General features: G+C 41.6%; 1 protein-coding gene across 2 annotated transcripts in view; it reads left to right on the top strand.

Annotated features, from left to right (window-relative positions):
• LOC133965354 (mannosyl-oligosaccharide 1,2-alpha-mannosidase IA) overlaps positions 1–25,753 on the top strand; it is a 161,449-nt gene that overhangs the window by 84,841 nt on the left and 50,855 nt on the right. For both annotated transcript variants that reach the window (XM_062399849.1, XM_062399850.1), the window contains exon 3: positions 11,824–11,939. In XM_062399849.1, the coding sequence (XP_062255833.1) occupies positions 11,824–11,939 (116 nt within the window). The remainder of the gene's footprint in view (positions 1–11,823; positions 11,940–25,753) is intronic.

Here is a 25,753-nt window from a genome sequence, read left to right as displayed (position 1 = left end):
GCTTGAACTCTGCCTCAGACCCCCCTCTTTGTCTCTATGCTCATTGCCTTACGTGTTGCATGAAAACAGACGGTCCTGTTTACATTTCAGAGTATTTTCTTTCTGGATCCCTGACAGACAATAGCTATTATCTTGCTCCTTCACACACCGGCATCCCACAGAGCAGAGATCATTTTGTTCCTGCAGTGAACATCATGGCTCGAGCCATTTGGCTCTGGGTGCGGAGCAAAGACCTAACAGCTGCACAGGTTGACCTCTGCTGCCTGCAGTGTCTTGAAAGCTCCTGCACACATGCACTTTTACCTTCACACTTTTTGTGTGCATGCTGTTCTATCTAGGCCTTCAGAGAAGAAATCAATCTCCTGTTTCATCAGCATGAAGGTGGGGCTCAGGTTCTCCACGCTGCCTCTGGTGGTGGTTAGGAGAGAGGGGAGGTGGTGACGAAATGAATAAGTAAAATTTCATGAAATAAATTTCCTCTGTTGTGGTTTCCTGCCGCAAGGGTTGAGAAAATCAAGCACGTACAGTCTGGGCCCCACTTCAGAATCGGCGTTGGGTTTGTGAATGGGGCTGACAGCCTCTGAAAACTGAAGAGGGTGACACTGGAAAATAACAGGAGGAAGGGCAGACCAGTGAAATGGAAATTGATATTGAGTGAAGTGGACAAGCGTTTCAACTTGTCTAAATCAAATTCCTCCAGGAAATATTCTTCGAAAGTTTGCATCCGCGCCGTAATTGAGTGTGAAATTGCTGCAGTACCTTTCAAAATGCACTACCTTTCAAGTGGTCTCTAAATGGATTTTTTTTTCCGATTGATTAAAAATGTGGCATAGTTCACGTCTTTCACTTAATTCAAATTTTCATTTTTTAATGTTCCTGCAGTTTTGTTTAACCAAGAATGCCAGAAGCTATGATTATTGCTCTGCCGCCTGATATAACCTGACAAAGTTGAACTGTCCTCTAGACGATTTGTTAACTGGATGAACAAAATACCACATTCATATGAACAAAAAGCTCACACACATACACACACACACACACACACTAACACAGACACACACACACACACACACACACACGTAGCTCACACACTTCGCTAACCCCAGGTTCCTCCCCCTTCCTTTAAATGCCCGGGGGGCTGCACAAATGATGCGGAGCGGCTGCTCTTTTAAGATGGCTGGTTTAATTTCTCCAGCTGAAGGGTGCTCTTTGTCAACAGGTTATTATAGCTCTCCTAAATTGGCTGGGCTGTGCATCTTTCAGTGCACAACTAGTGAGCCATAAAGCTCCATTCAGATGAGATAAAGTCTGGGAGGCAGGGTGGGAATCGTGCCTTGTCATATCCTCGTTGGAAATCAGAGATTAAATTTGCAAGGTAGATCTCTATCAAGGTTACACGTGGAGCCCGAGACAGAGCATTTAAAACATTCTTAAACCTTGCTCACCCATCCTGTAAAAAGGTTTGTATTAAATGCTGGGGATATTCTTTACTCTCTCTGTTTGTTTACTTTCTGGATTTAACTTGACCTCCCGACCGGCTGCGGTTTGTTGCTGCGGAGCCACGGCTGAGTGTCTTTATCAACTGCCTAATCAGAGCCACTAGCTTTAGCTGTCGTGTCCAATCAGTTTTTGTGGGTTGACAGATAATCAGATGTATGATCGCCCTCATAGTGTGTTGGCGTGTGTCTGTTGATCAATGCAAGAGAGGGGCTTCTGGGAGATGGAAGAGGCGAGGGGTTCAATAACACTGTGTGCGGTGTGTAATCTCATCTGAGAGGCTGTCATATCGGACAGGGGTGCCGCACTGACACGCCACGCACTCCCAGAGCGGCAAATTAGATTCCTGCAATTAGATTGACGTGTGTACCGCTCATAGTCTGGAGCCCCTCTAATCATCTCTGGACACTCTGCGTTTCGCATTTGTTTCTGATTAGATTTAATATGTGTAAAGGTGTGTGGATCGGCTGCTTAGTCTCTGACACTCTGGTAGTTTATTGATATTCCTTGTTGAAGGCAAATCTCAAATATCATTAGATTATGATTGTCATCTCATTAGACATAATGCATCCAAAAATAACTGCACTAAACAGTAGAAAGATGCAGACTACACACTCTTCTATAAAATCCATCCATTGATTCTCAAAAATTTCATTGTTTGAGTGTTATTTTTGTGTCAAAGTCTAACTAACAAACAGACAAAACATGTAATTAATTCAGCAAATTGTGTACTTAAAAATGATTAGATTGCAAAATTATCAGCAAGCTACCAATACTGGAAAAAATATGAATTTGCCAATTATATTTTAGCTGGTCTGAACAGCAGATTAAACCCTATAAGTGAGGATGTCATTGACCTCTAAGCAGCTTTATTTGAAAATGGGCTATATTCTAATAGATAAAGAGATAAAGGGCAGAAAATATCTCATACTGGACAAAAAAAACAATGATATCATTAAAATGCTAGATGTTAGAAGTCATTTAGCAACATAAAGCGACATTTCGACAAGCATTTAGAATTTTACGTACAGTAAACCCCGAATCCCTGCTGCACCCTCACATCCCTTTGACCTGGTACTGTTATGCAGGTCAAGATCCTTCCCTTTAAAAAAGCACAATAAATCTCACAGTGGTTCAGACATCAATGTGAGCGTGATAACGTTTTCCTCTGACATGTATTCATCAGCTGTCCGGAGCAACCTACGGAGACCAAACACTGATAAGATAAATGATTCCAGCTGAGGCCTCTGGCTCACTCTCCTCTTCCTCCCCCTTCGTCAGACCTCATAATGGAAGAAATTCATTTTGACTCTGGCACTAATCTGCCTTGATCTATCAATGCTCTCCCCCCTTCCTTTGTCTTGCCAATGTGCTATGACACTGAAAGGCACAAAGCACCATTAGATGTGAGTCCTTTGGTTGGGGGAGTTCAACTGTGTGATTACTGTAATGGTGAAAATGGAGGGAGAGAGCGGGAAGGAGCGAGGGATGTGCGGGGGCGAGAGAGGATGAGAACCAATCAGAAATAGTTTTGTCCATGTGGCCCGTTCTGGGAACCAACCAGTTGTGTAGTGTGATATATTGGTTTGGGTAGATTATGTACTCACATGCTAAGCAGGAGATTTATCTGCACAGCACTGGTATCCATGGTAGCACAGCAGACTTATACAGATGTATCCACAGAATTTTTTTTTTCTAGCATTCAGTTCTGACTCTTCACCAAATTACATTTTTCAAATGACAGTCTGCAATCCCTGATTATACATGACATCACTGATTTATTAAAGTCTCAACTGAAGATTAGAGGAAAATAGAATAGAACAGAGTAAAAGATCTAACTAGGGCTTTTCAGTTATTTCATCATATCGTAACTGAAAGCTCAAGAAAATTTACGAAATTATAGTTTTTGGTGAGATTGTGTCACAACTGCTGTTTCCAAGGTCAGTAGTTAAAGCTCAGCTATAAATTAAAACTAATTTGTCCTCATAATAAAAACTAGATAACTATATAAACTCAATAATAATGGTGATCAGGGAAAGCAGGTGGATGGCATGATGAGTCATAGATCACTAAGGTAAAAATTCGGGTGACACCTGAGCTTCAGTTTTTTTTTTTTCCTGTTCTAACAAGATTTAGTTAACAGGACTTTTACTATTAGTTACCATGAACATCATGTGACTGAAACCACATGATGTCATGGGCGGGATGTCACAGCAAGGGGCGGGGTAAATGTCAATCGGAAGCTTCCCCCTTGAAATGGAAATCTGTCATAAATAGACAATGTTCCTAATTGGTATCAAATTATGTTTGTGATGTATTAAATCAACAACACATGCATTAAGTTGTTGAAAAGGTGTTTTACTGGGACATTCATATATAAATGTAATTCTTCACTGGCACAGCTCAAGGAGAGTAGGACTTCATAACAGCCCGGGACACAAGTCACTGGTCCAGCAGTTATCTGGTGAGATTTCTCTTCACTGAGAGCTGGGGCTGTTTTCTGAGTCGTCCCACCTCCCTTCTTTATCTCCCACTGCTCTCATGGGGACAGGGGTGCTACATCAATGTCTCATACACAACACAGCTATGCATTCTCTGTGAAGCGGGGTCAGCTTTCCGTAGCCTCATGATCTCAGTAAACAGACTTCTTCTAACCATCTCTGTGGCAGTCGTCTCATCCAAACTCTCTTCAAACACAGCTCATGTTCTTGTTTGCAGAAACATTTCGGGGCCAGGCGCTGAGTGATCTGTTTGCGTCTAGAGCTATCAGAATCCGTTGCACTCTTCCTTCCTCCATTTCAGTGTGCAGTATCACTCGAGAGTCGATCCTCTCGTTGGTTGACTTGAAGATGTGTAATACGTTACAGGCACAAATAGTCCAGTGCAAAGAGAACATAGTCAAGTCTCGATTGAAAAGAATCAACGTCTTATGAGCCCCGTGTACTGTGAAGTAACTGCAAATCAATGATAATCAGTGGGATTAGTTTCCTGCACTTACATCTTGTAGTAAGGACATGATGGGATCTGTAGGGGGAGAGCGTGGCCTAGGGGATAGAGCGGGTGTTCTTCAACAAGAAGGTTGCCACTTCGAATCCCACTCTTTCCCATCTGCATGCCTAAGTGTCCTTGGCAAGATACTGAACCCCTAAATGACATGTAATGTTATGTAGTAATCTGTAAGTAAGGATCGTATATATGCAGCTGCAGCAGAAGGTCTTAGTGCAAGCTCCCTCTGACTGGAGATAGTCTCAGTGTTTACTTGCTTATCTATTCAAGATGTTTGGGCCCTGCAGTCTGAACAAACTTCAGGGTTTGTTTGGATGCCTGCAAAAGACAAGAAGCTGAAGCTCTGTATTGACAAATCAGGGTGGAGACATGAGAAAGAAAGCCTCCATTACTGTGATGGCATGTCACATGTAAGCCTGTGCAGTATGACGGATGATTTATAAGGGAAGTAGAAACTGTGAAGAGGCTATAATTGCTAAAAAATTTAGTGAAGTTTAAAGACAGCCAGACATCTTTTTACCTGGCAATTGTTACCGACACTTTCTGGGTCGTCTTATTAGCAGCTGCTTTGACAGTTAGCTTTTAAACCTGCGGGGAAATTGGAAACAAAAATCTATGAGCCCTCTCACATGAACTCTCTTTCACTGTAATGCAACTCCTTTTTATCCTCTCATTTTTCATTCTACAGCAGAGGTACTAATGAAAGAGAATCTGCCTCGACTGATCTGCTGTATCACTTCCTAAATTGGATATGTCAACATTTGTAATAAATAGTTTGTATTTAATAATATGCACATTGCACTGCAAGAAATTATGGCTTGAAATGTGTTGCTTTAAGCTGATAAGTTAGCAAGCAATACAGCAGGTTGACTAACCACACCACACTGTGGAGGTCAAATAACAACATTATTCTTTTCTGTGTCGGCAAAACTAAATTGGTTTTGCGATTGAATAACCCTCAAATTTACATACACTACAATCCTATATCAAATTGGGGTGATTCTCTTCTCAGATAAACGACAAAATACTTAGTTTATACGTCCATATACATGAAAGAAAACATATAATAACACTATGGCTAAGTTTCTGTCAGGTTCAGGCACAAAGACAACCTGACTTCATACAATCACTACTTTGTTAAGGATACGAAAACATGTGGTTTGTGTTTTAAGTAGAACTTTGCTCAGGTTGTGGTGCAGAATGTTAATTATAATAACCACTGGGTTAGAATTGAGAAATCACTGTAGTCATGGTTACAAGACTCAGACATCTCTCTGCTTTGTTTGGTTCTCTGATCCTATGCAGACTGACTCGAGTGTCTGTAACAGCTTGACTCTGCTTACTTGTCCGCTTCCAACAGACAGGAGTCATTAACAAAAACATATGTCGTCATGCACAATTTGCAGAGATGAATTTGCTGTTGTTGTTCTTGAGAGGACAGTCTCTGATTGTCGGCTGTAACGAGCCCAAACTTTGTTCTTGGCACTGCTGCAGAAAACATAACTTTAACAAAATTCGGCAGGATTTTAAATGTTAAGTATCATTAGTTTGTTAACATCGAGTTGATCCTTTCTGTTCACCCACAATTGATATTTCTTGACTTATCTGCTTTCTGCTCCTCAAGGTGACTTACGCATTGTACTTGAAATCTTTTCAGAAAAGTCCTCCTTGATTGACGGACCTGACATTTCTCACTCTCTATTTATTTCTACCTTTTGTCATGTTCAGCTCAGTAAACCTATAATCCCGCTTCCTCTCAGCCTTCCTTTTCTTTCCTCCCACAATTGCTCCATTGGCGCCGTCCATCCACTCACCTGCAGTCCGCTCACCTACCATCTCATCTCCCCAGAGCTCTTCATCTGCAGTGCTAACTGTGTGAGCCGAATAGCAAACAGCGAGATATCATTAACATCACACAGGCGAACCGGCTCGCTAACCCTGTCTCTCTGGTGCCAGGTAGCATTAGCGCTAACAAGATCGTCATTGCCCTGGCGATTGAAAATTGGACGGCGGCCTCCGCTGGTAACAGGGACAGTGTAATTAGTGTGAATCTCTGCGTCTGGATCAATTGGCTTCACTTTGATGACAGGGTGAACAGGAATAGCCGGGCGACTTATTGACCACATCTTTAATATTTCATGCCTTTGTCTGTTTGTGCCATGACTCACATGCTGAAATGAGAGGCATGCTACCCTCCTTTAACTTCAGTTTTCCTGTGGGTGTATTAAAGGACCCCCGCTCTTAAATCTGATCCTGCTCGTCTGGTTAACTACATTGAACTTTGTATAGTCGGTTGAACTTACAATGAACATCGGATGGCATTTCAGGAATCCAAGCATTAATTATGTATGCACATCGTCACCTATACGCTGGTTAAATGAAATTACAGTAGAAATCTTGCCCTTGAACCAACACCCCCGGGGGGATTTTATCAACGGGTAATTGTTGTGATTCATATGATGTAGTGAGTATGGTTATGTTGAAGGGAAAAGGGAAACAGAATGTGAGTCCAGCAATATTGTGCTGTGTTTCCTTAGAATGCAGCAGCAGAGGTGAAGCCAGAGTATTGTTATTTTTTTTGTGCACTGGCAAATTGGGCCTCGCTGGTAGTTTGTTCTATCTATGTTCTGAATCCTGAGCAGCTTTTTAGAACCAAGTGGATACAGGACATTTGTGCTTAGTAATGAGAAAGTATTTCCATATATCTGCTACGTCAAGACCTCTTCTCAACATTATGGCTGTTGCTTTATCTCCATTCATTATCAGGTTTTTGCAAAATGTACATGCTTACATAGTTGTGTGTATAGATTTGGATATGAAGCGTCAAGGGAGAAACAAAATAAAACATTAGCTTCTAAAAAAGATCTCATCCAACCCCGCCTTTCTGATAGTAAAAAAACAACAACCGGCAATCGCCACTGTTGGTGTGTGTAGGAGAAATGGTGTCACGATACACAAACAGGCTGCAGTGAGTGATTGATCATGTGGACTCAGGCTGTCCCCCCCCCTCCCCGGACCAACCCTGACTGGCCTTTGACGGCCATGATGAATGAACTTCCAACCGCCAATGTCCCACTAATAGCTTTCCTTGTTCTCTTCTAGCCGACACACATATTTACCGATCAGCCACAACAATAAAACCACCATTGTTGTTTTGTGAAGGTGAAGGTGAAGGTCCTAATTGTTCAAACCACAACATTACTAATCCGAGGCGTGGAATCCACAGGACCTACGACTCTTTCCTGTGGTATCAGGCCATCATCTTGCCTTGTTCCCCTATAGCCTCCTGCTGCAATGTCGCACAACCACCTGGTCGTCCGTGTGATTTAAATCTCGTTTAACTAGATGTTTTCTTTAAGGCTATTCTTAACTTCTTCCAGGGTAGATGATTTAAGGGCTGATGCAACCTGTAGCGTTTTCAAAATTGTTTATTCACTGTGAATTTCATTAATTGTGCCGATAGTAGTGGTTTATCAAACCCAAAATTATGCCCAATGTTATATGTCACATCCCAGTTAAATCGTGGTCTTCCTATTCATTCTTGTTGGCTAAATTAATATCTGATGCCTCCGGGGCCTATAAATACAGCTTGTTTATTGTTTTATTTAAAATGTTCAACCTTACTGGCCATTAAGTGTGATACTAACGGCACTGAGGACATTATAATGCACACAAATGCAAATTGAGAAAGCGCCTGAGTTGTTGTGGATGTCAGTGTTTGCATGTTTATCAGTCTTTTAAAATACACAATTGAAAAACACCTACTGCCCCTTTCTTCAAGTAATCCCCCACGGCGCCTTCCATTTGTAGCAAAGGGCTGCAGAAATAAATAGGGTCTCAGAGCATGGAATCCAAAGGAGTGCTCCATGATGGATTGATCTGCTCCGTCTCTCCTCAGAATCAATCAATCATCTCAGGTTTGCTGCTGTTTTCAATAGGAATTTTCCACACTGGGCTGTTTGCTCGCAGCCGCAGAGAGTTACCTCTGGGCTTGGATAACCAGAGGGCATTAGATATTTGATTACACCCCTCCTCTCAGTTGTCACCATCGCTATTCGTGATAGAATCGAGATAAGGCTGCTCTGTAAGCAAACAAACAAAAAAGTCCCTTCTCGTATATTTGAGTCTGAGTTACCTCAGTAAATATGCAGAGCTTCATCCTCCTGTTAAGCAGGAAGTCTCCCTGACAAAATACACCAACATCCATCTGACAGTGCATATGTACCAGAACATGGCTAACAACCGCGGCAGATGGTACTGTAGAGTTATGTAGACTACAAGTGTCTCGCTTCAGGCTGGCACTGCCCTCTCCCTGACTGCATGAGGTGATCTGCCAGCAGGCAAAACACGGCCGATGAGTTATAAGCGAGTGGAAATGTGTGATTTTATTTATATTGGATAGTTGAAGCCATGGCCCGGTAACATCCACCAAATAAATAGTTGCACTGGAACGTAGATTTATGAGAGATTTCCCAGCAGAGAAAGCCTTAAACCCTGTTTCCCTGCCTCAGACACTAGAGGCATTAGCATATGGTGGCAATGTTTCAGCCGAACCGAGTCAGTGATCCTTACCCCATGTTCCCTTTGGTGTCTCTACTGATCTCATGGTAAGTTCAGCAACAAAAGCTGTACAGACAACACGGCTCCAAGAGTCTATAATGATTTAAAATGAAAACCTAAGGATGAAACAGGCTATGAAATTTGATGTTTATGTTGTTGTTGATGCCTGGAAAAATAAATCACAGCAACACTGCACATCTGAATTATCCCCTGAGGGACTGAATAAGACACAGTTATTCTGATTCACATATATTGGTTCAGTCTACAGAATGTGTGCATGTGGTACATTTTCATTTATGACATAGAATCTGAAACATTTGCTGATGTTTGTTGTTGTCATATTTAAGTCTTGGAAATGATTGCCACTATTTTAATTTAACATTATTAACCAAACCATATATTGATCAACTCTGCATTTTTTTCAGCCACTTGGGAACATTATATATAGGCTATAGACACAACATTAACTCCTTATAAAAGTCATTTGATTAACTTTTTTCTCCTTACAAATCGCCACTGTTGCATTTAAAAAATGTTTTAACTACATTGTGATCCTGCAAGCAGTTTGATTCACAGATCTGAGAAATATGTTTTCTTTAGTTCTCATGTTTCCCTGATTGTGTGGCGACTGAAATGCAAATTTTTCCTTTTGATCCACAAACTCCAGAGTGAAACATCTGGTTGTTTTTCTGTTAAATGCTCCACTTTGTTCATCATATTTATTATCTTAGTCTGGATGCCATGAGGATGTTTGCAAGCAGAATTTGGAGCTTTGTTTTGCTGAAAAAAAAATATTTCCTGCTGTTTCTGAAAACAGAGTTGTGAGGTGGCAAACAGTTAAGTTATCACGCTTTAAGTTTATCATTCATAGTTTTAACAGGAAAAAAAAAGCTAGTGATATATATTAACAGACAAAAGATCAGGATGCTTGTTTTAGTTCCTCATTTTGTGTTTTGTTGCCCAATGGTCTGGTTATCATTAGCATTTTTGGTGCAACATCCACTCCAGATAAAAACCAAAGACTTTAAAGTGTCAGGTTGCTGCGTGGTTGCATCAGATCGATCCATCGACTCCAGGCTACGTTGTTCTCAGGGATGAACGTGAGGATTTTTCATCACTTCTCTCGTTTAAACAAGTCAAGTTTCCACACTATTGCATTTTCCCCACATAATCTACAACGTGTGCCTGCAAGCAGTTTGATTCAGCGTCTGTTAGTCACAGTTTCTTGTTATTAAACTTCTCAGCCATAATTTGCCCTTGAACTCTTTTTAACAGTAATTCATTAAGGATAATGTGTTATTATTCCTTTGTGTCTATCTCTGTGAATTCCAGCAGCATTTGCATATTTTCTGGTCATATATTTATGAAAATAGGCAGTGAAATCTCTCATAAGACCACCAGGATGGGATAAACACCCCACAGCACTTCCCATTTATTTTTTTGAAGAGAATATGAATGGCTTCAAATGGGTCTGGCTTCTTGGAATAATGGATATATGACAAAGGCTACAGGCAACATCCGTGAGTGGTGGTGGGCGGGGAGGGGTATAATCAAAGTGGTGAGTCCATTACAGACTGAAAGCCCAAAGAAACGTGGAGACGTAATAAAGGGAATAATTTGAAATGAAATTATCCACAACATAATAAAAATAAATGGCATATTTCTCGAGCAGGTTTATACTCGAATATAAAACAACATCCATAACTAGAATGGAACTCGGCTGAGTCCATACATCTACCGAGGCCCAGCAGCCCTTTTATAAACCACATTTAAATGTACTAGACTCAGATTTTCATCTAGATCTGCACCGGATTCCATATATTCATCCTGAATCCGATCCCTGATCCAGATCCACAACAAAAAGGTCAAGGGCTCTTTCCTTTCCACCTAATTCTTTGGCAATCTGTATTGTTTTGCATAATCGTGCTAACTGACAAAAAAACAAATGGATTGAGTGAAAACATAATCTCCATGGAGAAGGTATTATCACAAAAAAATCAATAAATATTGAATATATAAATGCTTTAACATTGTACAAACACAGTGAGACGGTTTAACACAATTGTTTTTACTAGGATTTATCAAATATTTGGCTTTTTTTTAAGTTTTCAGATTTTAAAACGACAATCTTCATTCTTCACATCTTATCTTTATCTTTATCCAAAGAAATTGTATTTTTATTTTGATATAATTTTTGGCCATATAGCCGAGCTCTACTCCACCGTCATGTTGCCTGTTCTGTGTTTTGGTGGATCATCCTCCTCAGGCAGGCTAAAAGACAACAGAGCACCAGCCTCGCTCTGTTCTGGGCGCACTATCATGATGAGAGTCAGAATTGCAGATCGCACCGTGACTCCACTTTCTTCACAAGCTCAAGCCTCTTTCACTGATATTATAGGTCTCAGTGAGAGAAGTTGGTTTTATCTGGGCGTCACAGAGCGGTTTATGTATCACCGTTCAGCATCTCTACACTGATTACAGGAGCTCAGCATGTGAGGGACTTTTATGTTTGACTTTTTTTTATCACAGACTTTTTTTTATCACAGATTCTATCAGGTTACCATTGCTAATCAGAACATTAAAGGTTTGGGGTTAAATCCGAGAGCTTATCTACCTTCCAAGAGCTGCCCATTATTCACTGTACTATTTGATGTGAATGCAAATCGGGTTTCAGCATACTGGAAATCTTCCTCGAAGGAAACAGCCTCTGAGCGACATTTGTTTGATGAGGCACTAACTGAACTGAACTGTGTTTTGCAGGTGGCCTGAGAGGAGCATCCATCATCGACTCACTGGACACACTGTATATAATGGGGTTGATGGAGGATTATAACGATGCCAAGGAGTGGGTGCGGAACAGCCTGGACCTGAACTCGGTAAGAAACTCCTTCTTCTCCACAATTCATTTTCATCATTTCCTGTTTAGTCTGCTCCTCACTTTGAAGTTAACTTGTGTAAGCACTGACCCACCGTCAGGCTCAGCCACACTCTCTCCACATTAACAAGATGAAGTTGTCAGCATTGACCTTGCATGCCAGATTGATTTTAAACTTTTCTTTTGTGCTTGGACACAAACATTGTGTCCAATGGAGTTTGACCGGTTTCCAAAGCTCAGGACATTCCAGCAGGAATCAAAAGCTTCCTGTGTGGCCAGTCGACACGCCGCATCACCGACTGATGGGATCGTGTGGCTCTGTGAAAGGTCTCTGAGGGGCAGAAAATGTGATAGATGAAAGAAAGGCGGAGAGGAGGGGTCGAAAGGATGTTTGAGATAGAAAAATTGAGGGGGAGAGAAAAGGCAAGAAGAGGCCACTGCCCTTTAGCTCGGCGAGTCAGTAACGATGGATTCAAGTTGTGATATCACTGCGGCTGAGAAATGACTGGTCTGTCTGTGGTCTGCTGCTAAGAGTCCAGAGCAGGCCTGTTTGTCTGCGGCTTGGTAAATGATAGAGATCACTCCTGGGCCACTTCTCTGTCAAGGTTTCCACCATGGGGAAAAACGGTGGTTCATGTATTGGTGTGTAATTGCATGACGTTTACAAACTCTGTCATTATGACCGTCAACCTCAGGCTTTAGATGAAAGGCAATAATTACGTCGAGGCAGTAATGAGGTCCTTACTTTGAGTTTTTTTATTGCTGCAAATTTAGATTCAATTAGCACAAAACTACTCACTAGTGGAAATTACTGACTGTTTTTGACATGTGTGGAAAAGTGCACAGACCAATCGAGCTGTCAAATTCTCTCCCTCAGTTTGAACAACCAAGACACAACAACTTCTAGAGGCTTTGGGCATTTTTTAAGACTTGCAAGTCTGAACCAAGATTCCTACATTATTTACATTAGATTAGATTTGGTTTTGAAATTTGAATTTAGGGAGCAAACTAAAAACGTTTGACACACACACATCCTGTCATCCCCAAAACTTCAGGTGCAGCACCTGACACTTAAGAGTGCGCAAAATGACGATCGTCCCTCTAGTGAAATATTATATCATCGGAGGCAAAGACTGTAAAGCAATGCAGTGCTTCCTTTTCTTCTTCTATCTGGACTGAGACTGCCTCTCTTGTTTAGACTAATTTGGGTCCATTGGTTATAACAAAATTTCAGTCAAACAGGGTAGGTGTGAGAGAGCTTTTAAACTCTTTCACTTAAGGCAGCACTCAACCAAAAAACATAGCAATCCAGCCTCAGTAGTAGTTTAGTAGTTTCCAAGCAGCGTGTCCATGTTGTGCTCTTCTTTTGGCTTTTGTGCTTTATAAGACAGTGACAGTGGGGGGGGGGGGGGGGGCTTATAGCAAACGAGCTATCGGGCTGGATTCAAACTTGATCCTCATGAGTGATAAACACGATGTGCTTCCATCTCTGAGCACCACGTTGATCACTGCCAGTATCGAGGTCAATGAAATGCACAGCGAGTGTTAGATTCACCCACACGTCAAGGAGAAGCTCCCGTTTTTAGCTACTGTGTTTCTCACTCGTGGCACAAACACACAACGCCCCCACACATGCATATGCGAAGTAAAAGGCAGACATGGAGAGAGGCATGATACTCTGACACATACATACTCACACACACTCACAATCACTCCCAGCTTTTTCTGTCTCTCTGTGGCGGGTCTATCCCAGTGAATGCAGATGAGTTTTAACGTGGAGGGGAACAGTAGCTGCCGGCTGCTGCAGCTGTCAGGGGCTGAGTGCACGGAGCCAGTAATGGCAGCCACTGACAAGCAGCCACACAGTCACCAATCATACAGACAACAAACGCAGATTTACACTTCACACTGCACTTTGTCACCGGTGTGATCCGCCACAATCCATCAGCGTCACCTCATGCCTGCAGTCAGGGTTTTTGGATTGGGGGAGGCAGGCAAACCCACCAGGCAGCTTCCTCATCTCCTCTGACACAATTAAACCTGAATTATTAGTGCCAAATATTCAGAAGAATGAAGGTCAACTAATTCTCAAGTCTTGAGGAAGAAGCTTTTTTTTTTTGCCCAAACGTTATCTCCTCTGTTTTACAGTAACTCATCAGTATTCATCTGTGCACTGTGGGTTTGATGGGGCTGGTATTTTCCCTGCATGGTAAATGGATCCATGACTGAGCAGTGTAAAATATGGAATAGAGTGGGAGTTACATGAAGCTCTGCTAACTTAGAAACACACTGACACCACACACACACACACACACACATAGAAAGGTGGTGTTTTTAGATCTCACATCACACCTTCTGCAGGATGACTGACAAACATTGCGTGTCACAGATTGTGATTGTCCCGATAGTGACGTCCCTCCTCCGAGCCCTCTGAAGAGAGAACGACTCGCTGGTTCAGCACACAGATTGTCAGATGCACTTGGGAGTGGTTGACCGAGAGCCGTAGGAAATCTTCTGATGTCCTAATTTTTAGCAAGACACAACTTGAGATAGTGAGTACAGTGTAAGAGGAACTCTACCACTTGAAGTCGATTGTATCTGTTTAAACCCAAATTAGAGATTGTAATTTATATTCATTTTAAAGAATGTACAGGCTGTTTCTTAGTGGTGTTATTATCTACACGCATCTGACAGAAATGCCTTAGAATGATACAATTCTACTGCATAACAAACTTCACCCCTGATCTTCTGCTAAATAATCTTTCATTAAGGTATTACACAGTTTATTTTCTGTAGTTTAGTTTTACTTGTGTACTGTATTATTGTAAAAATATTTGTAGCAATTGATTAGAATTCAATGTCAGTTAAGCAGTTTATGCACTGGTAAATTTACTTCATGACAATTGATCTGAACCAGTGATGTATACTTTAAAAGGTGCAGTGTCAGCTCAAATTGTGATTTATAAATAAGAAAGAAATCGTTCTTATAATCTTGGCAACAGGTGTCTGTTGAGTATTTGTGCTACCTGAAGGTAACAACCATTTACAGCTTCCTGTCATAATGGCTCATACAGTAGCATAATGAATATCCTAAGGAGACACATGCACACACAGGGATTTCCATGCTCACGTTATTCTTAATTAAATTGTAATGACACGCAGTCGCTCACACTGCAGAGCGGCTTGTTCGATTCATCTGTTCAGCCCTGTCTGTCAACTCAGAGTGACAGCCGCTCTTTTTCCTGTTAGCAGGGAAACAAGAGCAGAGAAGACGAGGACAGCATCACAGTGTTACAGATGTGACAGCGGTTGTGACTCGTCTCAGTTCCGTCTCCTCCTACCAGGAGGCTTGGACATCAGCCGCTGCTCATTGTGATTAGTTTTCACAGGAGTTGATCTCTCTGTGGGAACTAAACCTATTTGCTAAATTTACCACTTTTCAGATTTCAGCTCCCGGCTTCAGTGAGGCAGAAACAACAGATTTCAAAGCCCGACGCCAACGGAGCAAATTAAAGTCTTTGAAATGAATCTTGACCATATGACATTGAGACAAAGAGTAAGCCCCTGATGCAGATGCTGATGAGCAGCTCAGCGGAGAGACCGGACCGCTCTGGTGACACAGACAATTATCAAGACAAAAGACGCTCCAGAGGGTTCCTGCCAGTCTTAGCGATTGCCATATTTGTGCACAAGCTGCTGTTGTGCAAGGCTTTTATAAGTGTATGGCATTGTTTCTGCCATTTTGCATTACGGGGCTCCTCAGTCGGACAAGGGGCTTAGCTTAAAAGACTCTGTAGGTGGCATTAAGTCTCCATGAGGCTGTTTTATGGAGCGCTTCTATCAACATTTTACACATTATTGAACGACATGTAGGATGTGGTCAGGTGATTGTCTGCGGTCATCACACCTCATTCTCATCTAACGAGAGCCACGAGGACTCATTAATGAAGACATAAAGCCTGGATTTAATTCCCTGGAGTCGCCGTTATTACTCCTCTCGAATCCTCTCCTGCCTCCGGCTCCTCCTCCTCTTTCACGCCATCTTATTTCTCCTCTGTTCCTATCAGTTGGTGTCAGAGGTTCAATTCCTCTCATGTCTCATCGTCAGGAAATCTACTAGATGTGGTGTGATGAAACCACACACAATTGTGTAGGGACGCCTCCCACACAGTTCATGCCCCTCTGGCCCTTTCGACTCCACACACCTCCCTCCCTCCTGTTAAAATAATGCTGAGGTTCATCGTCTCCCATCCTGTTGTCTCTCTTTCCTCGTCTTTGCCCTTTTTAGTGACGCTCTGCTGACACATGCCAGAATCTCGGCTACACAATCGCTCAAGGGCAAGAAGCTGCAGCAAGCGAAATGACATGTAAAAAAAATTCACTGTCTCCTGTCTTTGGTCACCCACGAGACTTCCCACCCACTTAGGTCTCATCTGAGAAGAGGAATCATAGGCCTGAATGTGCTAATTATCGAATCCCTCTGCTGTCCTGGGTGGACTCAGGAGATTGTCAGTGTGGTGTGCCAGGAGGTATTGTCAGTGGATGTTATTAAAGAAGCTTCGTGGGAATCATCCTCAAACAAAGTGGACGCTTTAATCTCCGGCAACAAATGTAAAAGTCAGAATAGATGAGGTTTCACTGGGAAATCAGATTCACACTGTTTTGTGAGCTGCTGTGTTTTGTCCAGCTCCATCTTTGTGTTTATGAAACCATAGTTGTGTTTCAATTCAGAGGCTGCTTCCTTTGGAGGTTGCATTTGAAGACAGATGTGGCACAACTAGACAACCCCAACCTTGAATACTCATCAAAACGAATCCTCCAACTGTTCTTCATCGAGGTAATGGCAGCAGCGAGGCGAAAACGTATTAGGAGTTTATTTTTAAATATAAGAACTCAACTGAACTGCTCATACATTTTAAAGAAAGCATATTTTCAGGATTTTTTTTTTTTTTTTTTATCAAGCGAAGACTTTTCTCATCCGTGGCTCTGTTGCTAGGCAACCGCTATGAGGTAAGGTCAAGCTGAAGACCAGACTGTCTCATTCTCTGTCTCATTCCGGTCCGGCTGTGTCCGTCCTCGGCTCTGAGGACCTCCTGAAGGACGCAGCCGCCTGACTTGAGACTTCTACGTTGCAAGCTGTCAATACGTTATCCATGCCCCTAAGTCGGACCATAATTTACTAAATGAACATCATGCTGTTTGGAAGAAGACCTGAGATTAGGACCATAAAACTCTGTTGAAAGGTTTACCTTAGTTATAAATCAAGTGAGAAGCAGAGCCACTGACAATCATTCATATTCAGAGGACTGATAGATATGGGCGTGTGCCGTTTGGTGATGACTGAGAGAATATAATTGGGCTGCTGGGTGTTGGAGGAGGAATGCGCCCTACTGAGCGTCATTCCACTTTTCTTCTATGTCAGAAATATGAATAAGAGCATAGCAGGAGCTGTTTTGGTAGCAATTAGCATAATACTGGAGTATTTTCGTGAATTTGCTGTGGAAGTTGTAAACTACAAAAAAGTGACTATCTCCCTGAAACATCGCAGGACATTTAAAGCAGTTCCTCACATCTCCCTGAAGTGTCTTCTGTCTCCTTGAGATATCTGTGTACACCACAACATGTCTGCATTAGCTGGAGGTCGTGATTAAATTGTCTTTGCAGCAGCATGAAGCATTTAGATGTTTATATTAGTGCTGTAATAATCCAGATGTAATTGACTGTTTGGTGGAATAAGTAAAGGTACACTGCGTATTGTTAATATTAATCTGTTCAACCTTAAAAGGAGACCGGGCCCAAAGGCCGGACTCAGTTTGTTTGCAGACTCTCACACAGTTCTCACTCTTGAGATGAAGTTTGTAACGGAGTCGACTTGGGAGAAGAAGCTAAACAAATCATCGGGAAGTTTGCCGTCAGCTTCTCACCAACAAGGACGATATAGTGTGTGTACTGAAGAGAGCTACCAGCAAAATGGAGAGAGATATATCGGATCTATTTCTGGCGTAATTGTCAGTTGACTGAGTTCAACCACACATCCTGGGGAAATACAAAGTGAGTGGGTAGGTTGTTTTCCTGAACTATTTTGAGCTATCAAGCCTATTTCAATTGTTTTTACCTATTTCCATAATGATTGTTTATTAGCCGGGATATCTCGTCACATCCACAAGTACAATATTTCAATCATGGTCCTACCTCATCTGAATGACGTCTCCCTGCTTGTAAATGAGCCTGTTTCTAATCAGCTGTTAATGAGTTGTTTTCTAACTGTACGCTCACGTTTGGAAGTGACAGGCGCTGGTAATGGGGAGACCTGGAGCAAGGTTGTTGTTTACTTCTGAGGAGCTGTTGTCCTGACCTCTAATGACCTCCTGTCTGCGCTAAGCGAGACCTCGTCTGAGTGTCAGTTACTGCGCCGCGGAGACACTTCAGCGAGCACGGCGTGCCTCCGAGCCGAGGTCAAGCTGAGCTGACATTCTGCCTCAGGATGCGGAGGCCAAAGGACATTCAGTGTGGGTGGACTCGTCGTGGCGGATCCTTACCAGCATGCTGCATATCGTTCATGCTGCTTGTCCCTGCGGGCTCATTTGGCAGAGGTAGATGCTGACTTGGGATCTGTCTCGGATTCACAGGCTCTATTATTCATGTAGTCTTTGAAAAATATCAATGAAGAACCTCAGGTGATGTCAGGGGGTTGTGTTTCCTGCTTGTTGCACTGACTCCTACTGACCATAAATCAATTGATGCAGGTTCCACAGCTATGAGATAACGAATATCATCTCCATTATAAAAAACTCCTTCATAAAAATAACAAAACCCTGTGTGTGCCTAATGTTAATATGTTCTTGTGAGTGTGTGGACATTCTGTTTATAAATACTTGAAATGATTGATCTTTTTACAAAAACTAAGTTGCAGGATTTTTGATATATGATCATTCTTATATCACTTAGCAGCAAAAAGAGCAAATGAAGGTCCCCGCTTCTCACATTGGAAGATTTATGGTTTTTGTAAATCAACAGCTGCCCGAAAAAGATTTATTCCGAAGCAAATTTCAACGCGCCTGAGTATTTTCATTATACACGACACAATTTATAGAAATAATTGTTAAAATAAATATGAAATCAACATCAAGCCACGGTGTGCCCAAGGGGGTAGAGCGGGCATTCTCCAACATGAAGGTTGCCGGTTCAAACCCCACTCTTCCCCATCTGCATGCCGAAGTGTCCTTGTCAAGATACTGAACCCCTAAGTGGCCCCTCATAAAAATGTTGAGTGTCCTAAAAATGTAAGTCGCTTTGGACAAAAGCGTCATCTGCCCAATTACCTGTAATGTAATATAAAGCAGCGACAATCTGGTTGCTCCTTTAACTTGATAGAAAGAAGAAATGCCTTAAAAAAACAAGACTGTAGATCATCTATCGAACTTAGTCCGAAAAAAATATAAACTGCACTGCTGACATAAAAGCTTGCACCATAGTTTTGAGAAAAGTATGTGTGAATGAACTGCATGACAAAACAAGTGTTCAAGGGTCTTTCGACTGCTTGTTGTGTATATCCATGTAAAGGAAGTATTACTAAGTTTCGTGCTGCATAAGCCTCCATTGTTCTACAGTAATTTAAAACACAGGACTCCACAGTGTCATCACAGTACCCTCATTAAGAAAATGATCTGAATAGATTTTGAGGCACCTTCCTGTGAAGAGCTGCAAATTTACTGGGAAAAACTTGTAGCAACTGTGAGTCATCTCAACATGACTTTATTCACTCTCATAAAGTCATGTGAAGCCAAGTATATCGAAAACAGAACTGTTTATAATTGATGCATTATTTAGCTCAGTTAATGACCTCATCTAAATAAGCGTCTGTCTAATATATCATCATGAATGTAGCGGCGCATTCGACAGCTGAAGTGCCTCCTTATTTGTTTTATTCTTGTTTGCATTTTGGAAGCAAGCGAGACTCCAGTGAAGGATGCTGCTCAGTCAGGAAGGCCAAATACAGTGGGAGGTACGTGATGAGGCACAGAGGCAGACGGTGACACACAGAGCGAGGATGAGGAAGAGGGAAGAGGGAGGGCAGCAGGGGGCGAAGAATAACTGAAGAGTGAAAGTGTAGCAAGGTCCTTTGAGACCGGAGCATCATCACAGAGGACCGGCTTGGGAGCTGCTGCTGCTTCACCTTTAGGAGAGAGCAGAGACCTTTGTGTGTGTGTGTGTGTGTGTGTGTGTGTGTGTGTTTGTTTGTGTGTCTGTGTGTGAGTGAGCTCTGAAAGTAGACAGATGTAGATTGACTTCCTGGATTGATAACCAGGATGCGAGTGAAAACGATGGAGGGATGATGAGTAGGGTTGTAACTCGGCTTTAATTCATCTCTCAGGCAATATTGGATTAATAATAATTCACCAGGTTGTTAATTTTAGATTTAATGGATTTTAGCGAAGATTTTTATGACGTGTGTTCCTTCTTTTGTGTGTCACATGTGTATATGATGATGTTAGTAGCTGATTAATTACCATATTTTGCATGTTAAGCGTTAGCAGATGAATTAAAATGAATTAACCTGAAGGGATTCTAACCATTAGCCAGTAGTTTATTTAAATGCAGCTCTACTGGGACACATCTACTTTTAACTGGAAGAAATACATAATGGGAATGTAACGGGTTAAGTTGAATCTGCTACTTGAAAAATCCCAATCTGTCCCTAAGTTTGAATTGATCATGCATAACGGTTTCAGAAAGACGTGGCTCCGTGATGTTCTCGTTCTCGACAAATCATGAGAGGCTTCTCACCCAAGCCAACATAAGCTCTTCTTAATTAGTTTTTATATTAGTTGTCAGTCGTCTGGGTTCCAAAAAAATAACGCTGCACTGAGGAATATCATGAAATGTGAAGGGCAGTCTTGCGGAAGACGCCAGTAAACTGTAATGATAGATTGATATTAGAGAAAAACCTTCATTAACTTGATTAGACACGTCTCTTTTAACATGAGCTTTTAAAGCAATGCAAATATATATTCATAAATAAAGATGTCTGATGTCTGTGACACCACACTAGTATATGTATTCTTTGATCAGATGAATAAAAACAAAGATATTGTTATTACTCATTATTTACATTTGGGTTATGTCACCAACCTAGATCTGAGCCAGTATGAAAACTATACAGAATAAACAAGACAGAAAAGATTTGCATTTATGTTTATATTTATTTAAGTTCTCTATATGATGAAGTTTTATTCTTAAGCTGTAAATATTAAACCTCAATTGCATTCCCTTGTCACAAGTGTTTAATAACTGGGGAATCATTACTATTTATATAAAAATCTGCATTTTAAATGTATTGGTCGATAAATACGTATCTGACAATGTTTACATCGGCTGTTTAAAAATCCATATTGATGGGACTCTGGTTTTGGCCTGAAATTAAGAGCTTCCTCTCTAAAAGAAATGGCTGCAAGCTCCAGAGGCTACGTGGTCATCAATCATAGCTTGGATGAAGATCAAGACCATAAAGTAAAAAATAGGGAAAAAGCCTGTTGGAGTGGAAGTAGCGGGGGGGGGGGGCAGCCTCGACAAACTCCTGTCAACAGCAGCAGCAGCTTTGAGTGTGCATTATGTCACACTGACAGAGATTAGAAATGTTGGATTTAATTGGTCCCTGGTGATTTTTTTCTCAGTGTTAATTATCAATGTGAAGTTGAATCACAGCCAGTTAAGTGTGAGTCACCAGCTCTGGTCAGAGAAGCAATCATCTGCTTAATTTGTACCCTTGGCTCAACGGGTCACATCAGTCTCACTCGGCTTGTGAAATGTGGAAGCTCGTCTGAAACCTGGATCTCAGCGACGCTCCGAGTCGTCCGCACGATTTGTTTTTTTAAGCAGTAAATCGTTACATTAGCGTCTGAGCAGGACACACTGCTGGGCAACGGTCTACTCAGCCTCCTGGCACAGCGCGGCACAGCAGCCGGGCCAATCCGGCTCAGGTCCCGGGCAAGTCCGAGCCGCGTCCGACTGCAATCGTCGCCATGACCGTTGAATACTCATTAACAGAGATACCAGCTTCCAGCCCTGTCAGCAGCATTGCTTGGTGCTGCTGAAGCGGAGCTGCAACACGGTGTGGCAGCGATGTGCAGAGCGAGTCATTACACTCATTAATTAATATTTCTTCTCTGCCACCGCTTCCTCCTGCACAACAATCATTTATGATACAGTGATACATTATGGAGAACAATTAAAATGCAAATTCTTCTTCGAGTATCATTGTTGTAACCATGGCTGCCAAATGATTTACATAAATTAATACAATGTTTATAGGTTGAATATCACTCCCTACACACCTCATCAACAGCTGATGGATTTATTAGTAGCACAGCTTTTTTAAATTGAGGCTAAAATCACTCAAGGGATTCTGGGTTCACGTCAAAAATTAAGTTGATAAAAGTATGGAAGCAGACTGAGGGTATCTTGTCGGGATCGGACCTTCAGACTTTTTTTAGTTTAGTCAAAGACAAAAAATTTCAGGTGTGAAATAGACCTCAGACCACGGACTGGACCAGTGGTCAAACATTTACTGCAACCAAAGAGGTGGTCTCGGGTTTGGTTCTTTTGAGGTGTGAAAAAACTTTTTGAATAGTTCTGACTTTTGGGTAAAATAAAACAATAAAAGAGGAAAAAGAAGCCGCTGATGAAGTTTGAACAACAAGGACGTACATGGTGCAGGTAGTAAAAACATAATGATATTACAGTGGCAACAAACTGAAAAAACTGGGTCATTATAGGGTAGTATAGGATCAAATGTAATCAATGTGACAGAGACATTAAGATTAAGATTAAGATGCATTTATTAGTCCCAAACACATGCACAGACATGCAAAGGCACACTCATGCAGTTAGGGAAATTTAATCTCTGCTTTTGACCCATCTGGTGCAGGACACACAGAGCAGTGAGCGACCATGTACGGCACTTGGGGAGCAGATGGTGGGGGAGTAAGGTGCCTTGCTCAGGGGCACTAGACAGGGTAGGGAGACTCTTGGATTTTTGGACAGATCAATCCAGGTTCGTCTTTTGTTGTTTCTCCGTGGAGTCGAACCAGAGACCTTCTCTGCCCATAGTCCAAGTTTCTGCCAGTAGACCACCGCCTCTCCATGAACCTTGGTTTTGCACCACAGTCCAAACTCAGGTGTAAAAAAACATTAATAGATTCGCTTGTGGTTCAGACCACACCAGGGTTTGATGGACCACTTTCACACCCTTTCATCTTTCCCAATAAACTCACAAGGCTTTAATTTACCTAAATCCTTTGAGTATTTACTGTATATCTAAACTTGTTTTCCTGATCATTTGTAAAAGCTCCAAGTTTAACATGTTGGTGCATTTAAGAGGTGGTTTTATCCATAAAGCTTAAACACTGCAATTAATATGTGTTGTTTGGTGATCATGTATCATCAAATATTCTAAAGGTTCAACCATTGAATAAAAGGAATAATTTACGTCGACATTTCCCATAATTATCTTTGATCTCCTCGATATTGATTCTTTCCCCCCCATCATGAATATCCCTTTGTGCTTTCTGTCAGATGAAAGTATCGGTTTAACGATAGATCTTGATCAATGTAATATCTCAAACTGAGGTGCAATAATTAATTGCGTCTCTTTTTGTCGTACCTTAATTAGAATGATGGAGAGAAAGGGGGCTGTTATTAATTTCCATTCATCCACGTCAGTCAGATACAGTGTGTCTCTCTCGTGCTCAGCCCTGATAACGTTGCCCTGTTATTATCTTGTGATTTAATCAGAATATTAACTTTGATAAGGACTAAAAACACAGCATTTTAGTGCTGATTTGGACAAATTAAAAATGTTTAGCTGAAAGAAACCCACTTAGATCTCACCCGCTCTGCAGTGAGATTCAGAGTCAAATCCAATCTGCACTGTTGTTTTTCATCCTCAACTTCTCTGTAGATAAAATAAATACAGAATTTTGTAAGAAAAGGCCCCAGGAGGACTCTGACATGGTTTTTAATCTTCCTTGATATCTTGTTACCACTGGTTTAACAGGTTTATGTCAGTGGGAGTGTTATTGTTTAATGTGAGTGTTCGTTGCCTCAGGGTTTGACTTTTTTCTGTGGATTTAATAGGGATGTAAATCTGAGGCGTTTCCCCCATTTACAATGAAACTATTTGTTGGTTGTTGCTGAGAAATGCATCAGATTTAAATAGAAGAAAAAAAAACTACAAAACGCTTTTCTTTGAATTGGTGCCTGGGGGGTTGCTTCATGTGTAAAGGCAGCTAGTTGGATCTACAAAACAGCACGAATAGAAGTTTTTATAAAAGGCCTGGTGTGTGATTTATTCAGCCTGTGTTGGGAGGTAAAAGTCTAATTTGCAAAACCTGTGTCAGCATTACTTGTCCTCCCTCACTGTACCTTCTGCCTGTCTCGCTGAGTGCCACGATCACCGGTGATAAATAGACACTCCGCTCCTAATCACTGCCATCGCAGCACCATTACTGAATGGGCCTCTCGTTTCAGGGTTGGCAAGACAGCTCGGCTCGGCCGCCTTGCCAGAGGCGCCGGTGCTTTGTCTCATGAAATGTCACCCGTGTGCTGACTTCAGGAATGGAGCCAGCACCTTTTTGTTATCACGCTCGCTGCTCTTAACACCTGATTCACAGGGTTACATAACACATGACAGGGACAAGGTGTTAAATGGATAGTTTGAAATGTTGCCAAGAGTTACATGAGCACCCTGTTACCTCACTCATGCCTGGGATATGTGGAGTAAAAGCCAGCAGCTGAGCTTTGGTTCCTCTCAAAACCTAGACCTAAAGTTTCTGTCCATGCTTTTCCAGGCTTGTCTTTAATTTTGTCATCTCCTGTTCATCTCTTCATGCAGGTGCCCTTGGAATGCTGCTGTAACACAATAATTTCCGTGTCTTGAGATCAATAAAGTACATCTATCTATCTATCTTTCTATTTATCTATCTATACCACCTAACCTTCAGCTGACATTGGGCGAGAGGCTGCGTACGTCACACACAGGTCGGTAGCATATGGCAGCGCTGACAACTTTAGACAGACAATCATTCATGCTCACATTCACACCTACAGTCAAGTTAGAGTCTCCAATTAATAACCCAACAAAGAAAGGCCTTTGTAAGGAGACAACATTTTGTCTTGTTTTTAAGTCAAATGATCACAACTGTTTTTATGTTAAGCCAAGTTGAGCAATTTCTGGCTGAATCGTATTAACTAGACAGGGGAGTCAGGGTTATCAATCTTCTTCTCAGTATCTTTGCAAATAGAGGAAAAAGAACATTTCCCCAAATGTAAAACTATTCCTGTAAAAGACACAATTCATCAGTTCTTTTTACCAACCTGCTGAGATGTGAAGATTTTCTAAAAGTGGTATTTTACTGGCACATCTAAGATGTAGATTAAGAGATAAACACATGTTTATGATTGCTAATTAACAGTAAATCTAATAAAACAAAAAGGGAGTAAGCTTATGAATATTTAGGAGCAAATATATACGTGGAGATGAGTGATACCAGTGAACAGATGCCAGTGAATTCTCCTCGATGCTGCTCCTCAGACTGGAGCTAATTGCTCTCTCCAGCTCCCAATTATAGTTTCCTTATCCTCCACACTCGAGATGGCAATTTCACTCTCAATGGGTCTCCAAGTCAATGAGAAGCAGTCTGCTGCAACCTTCAGCGTAAGAGGCAGTAATTATGGTGACATATTGAGACTCATTTCATATTTCATTTAGAAATAGAAGGAGACCAAGTTTAATAAATGTTGGCAAACAGAAAATGC

This window comes from Platichthys flesus, chromosome 11, assembly GCF_949316205.1.
Source record: "Platichthys flesus chromosome 11, fPlaFle2.1, whole genome shotgun sequence".
NCBI classification, from domain to species: Eukaryota; Metazoa; Chordata; class Actinopteri; order Pleuronectiformes; family Pleuronectidae; genus Platichthys; species Platichthys flesus.
This window is presented reverse-complemented; position numbering and strand designations above follow the sequence as displayed.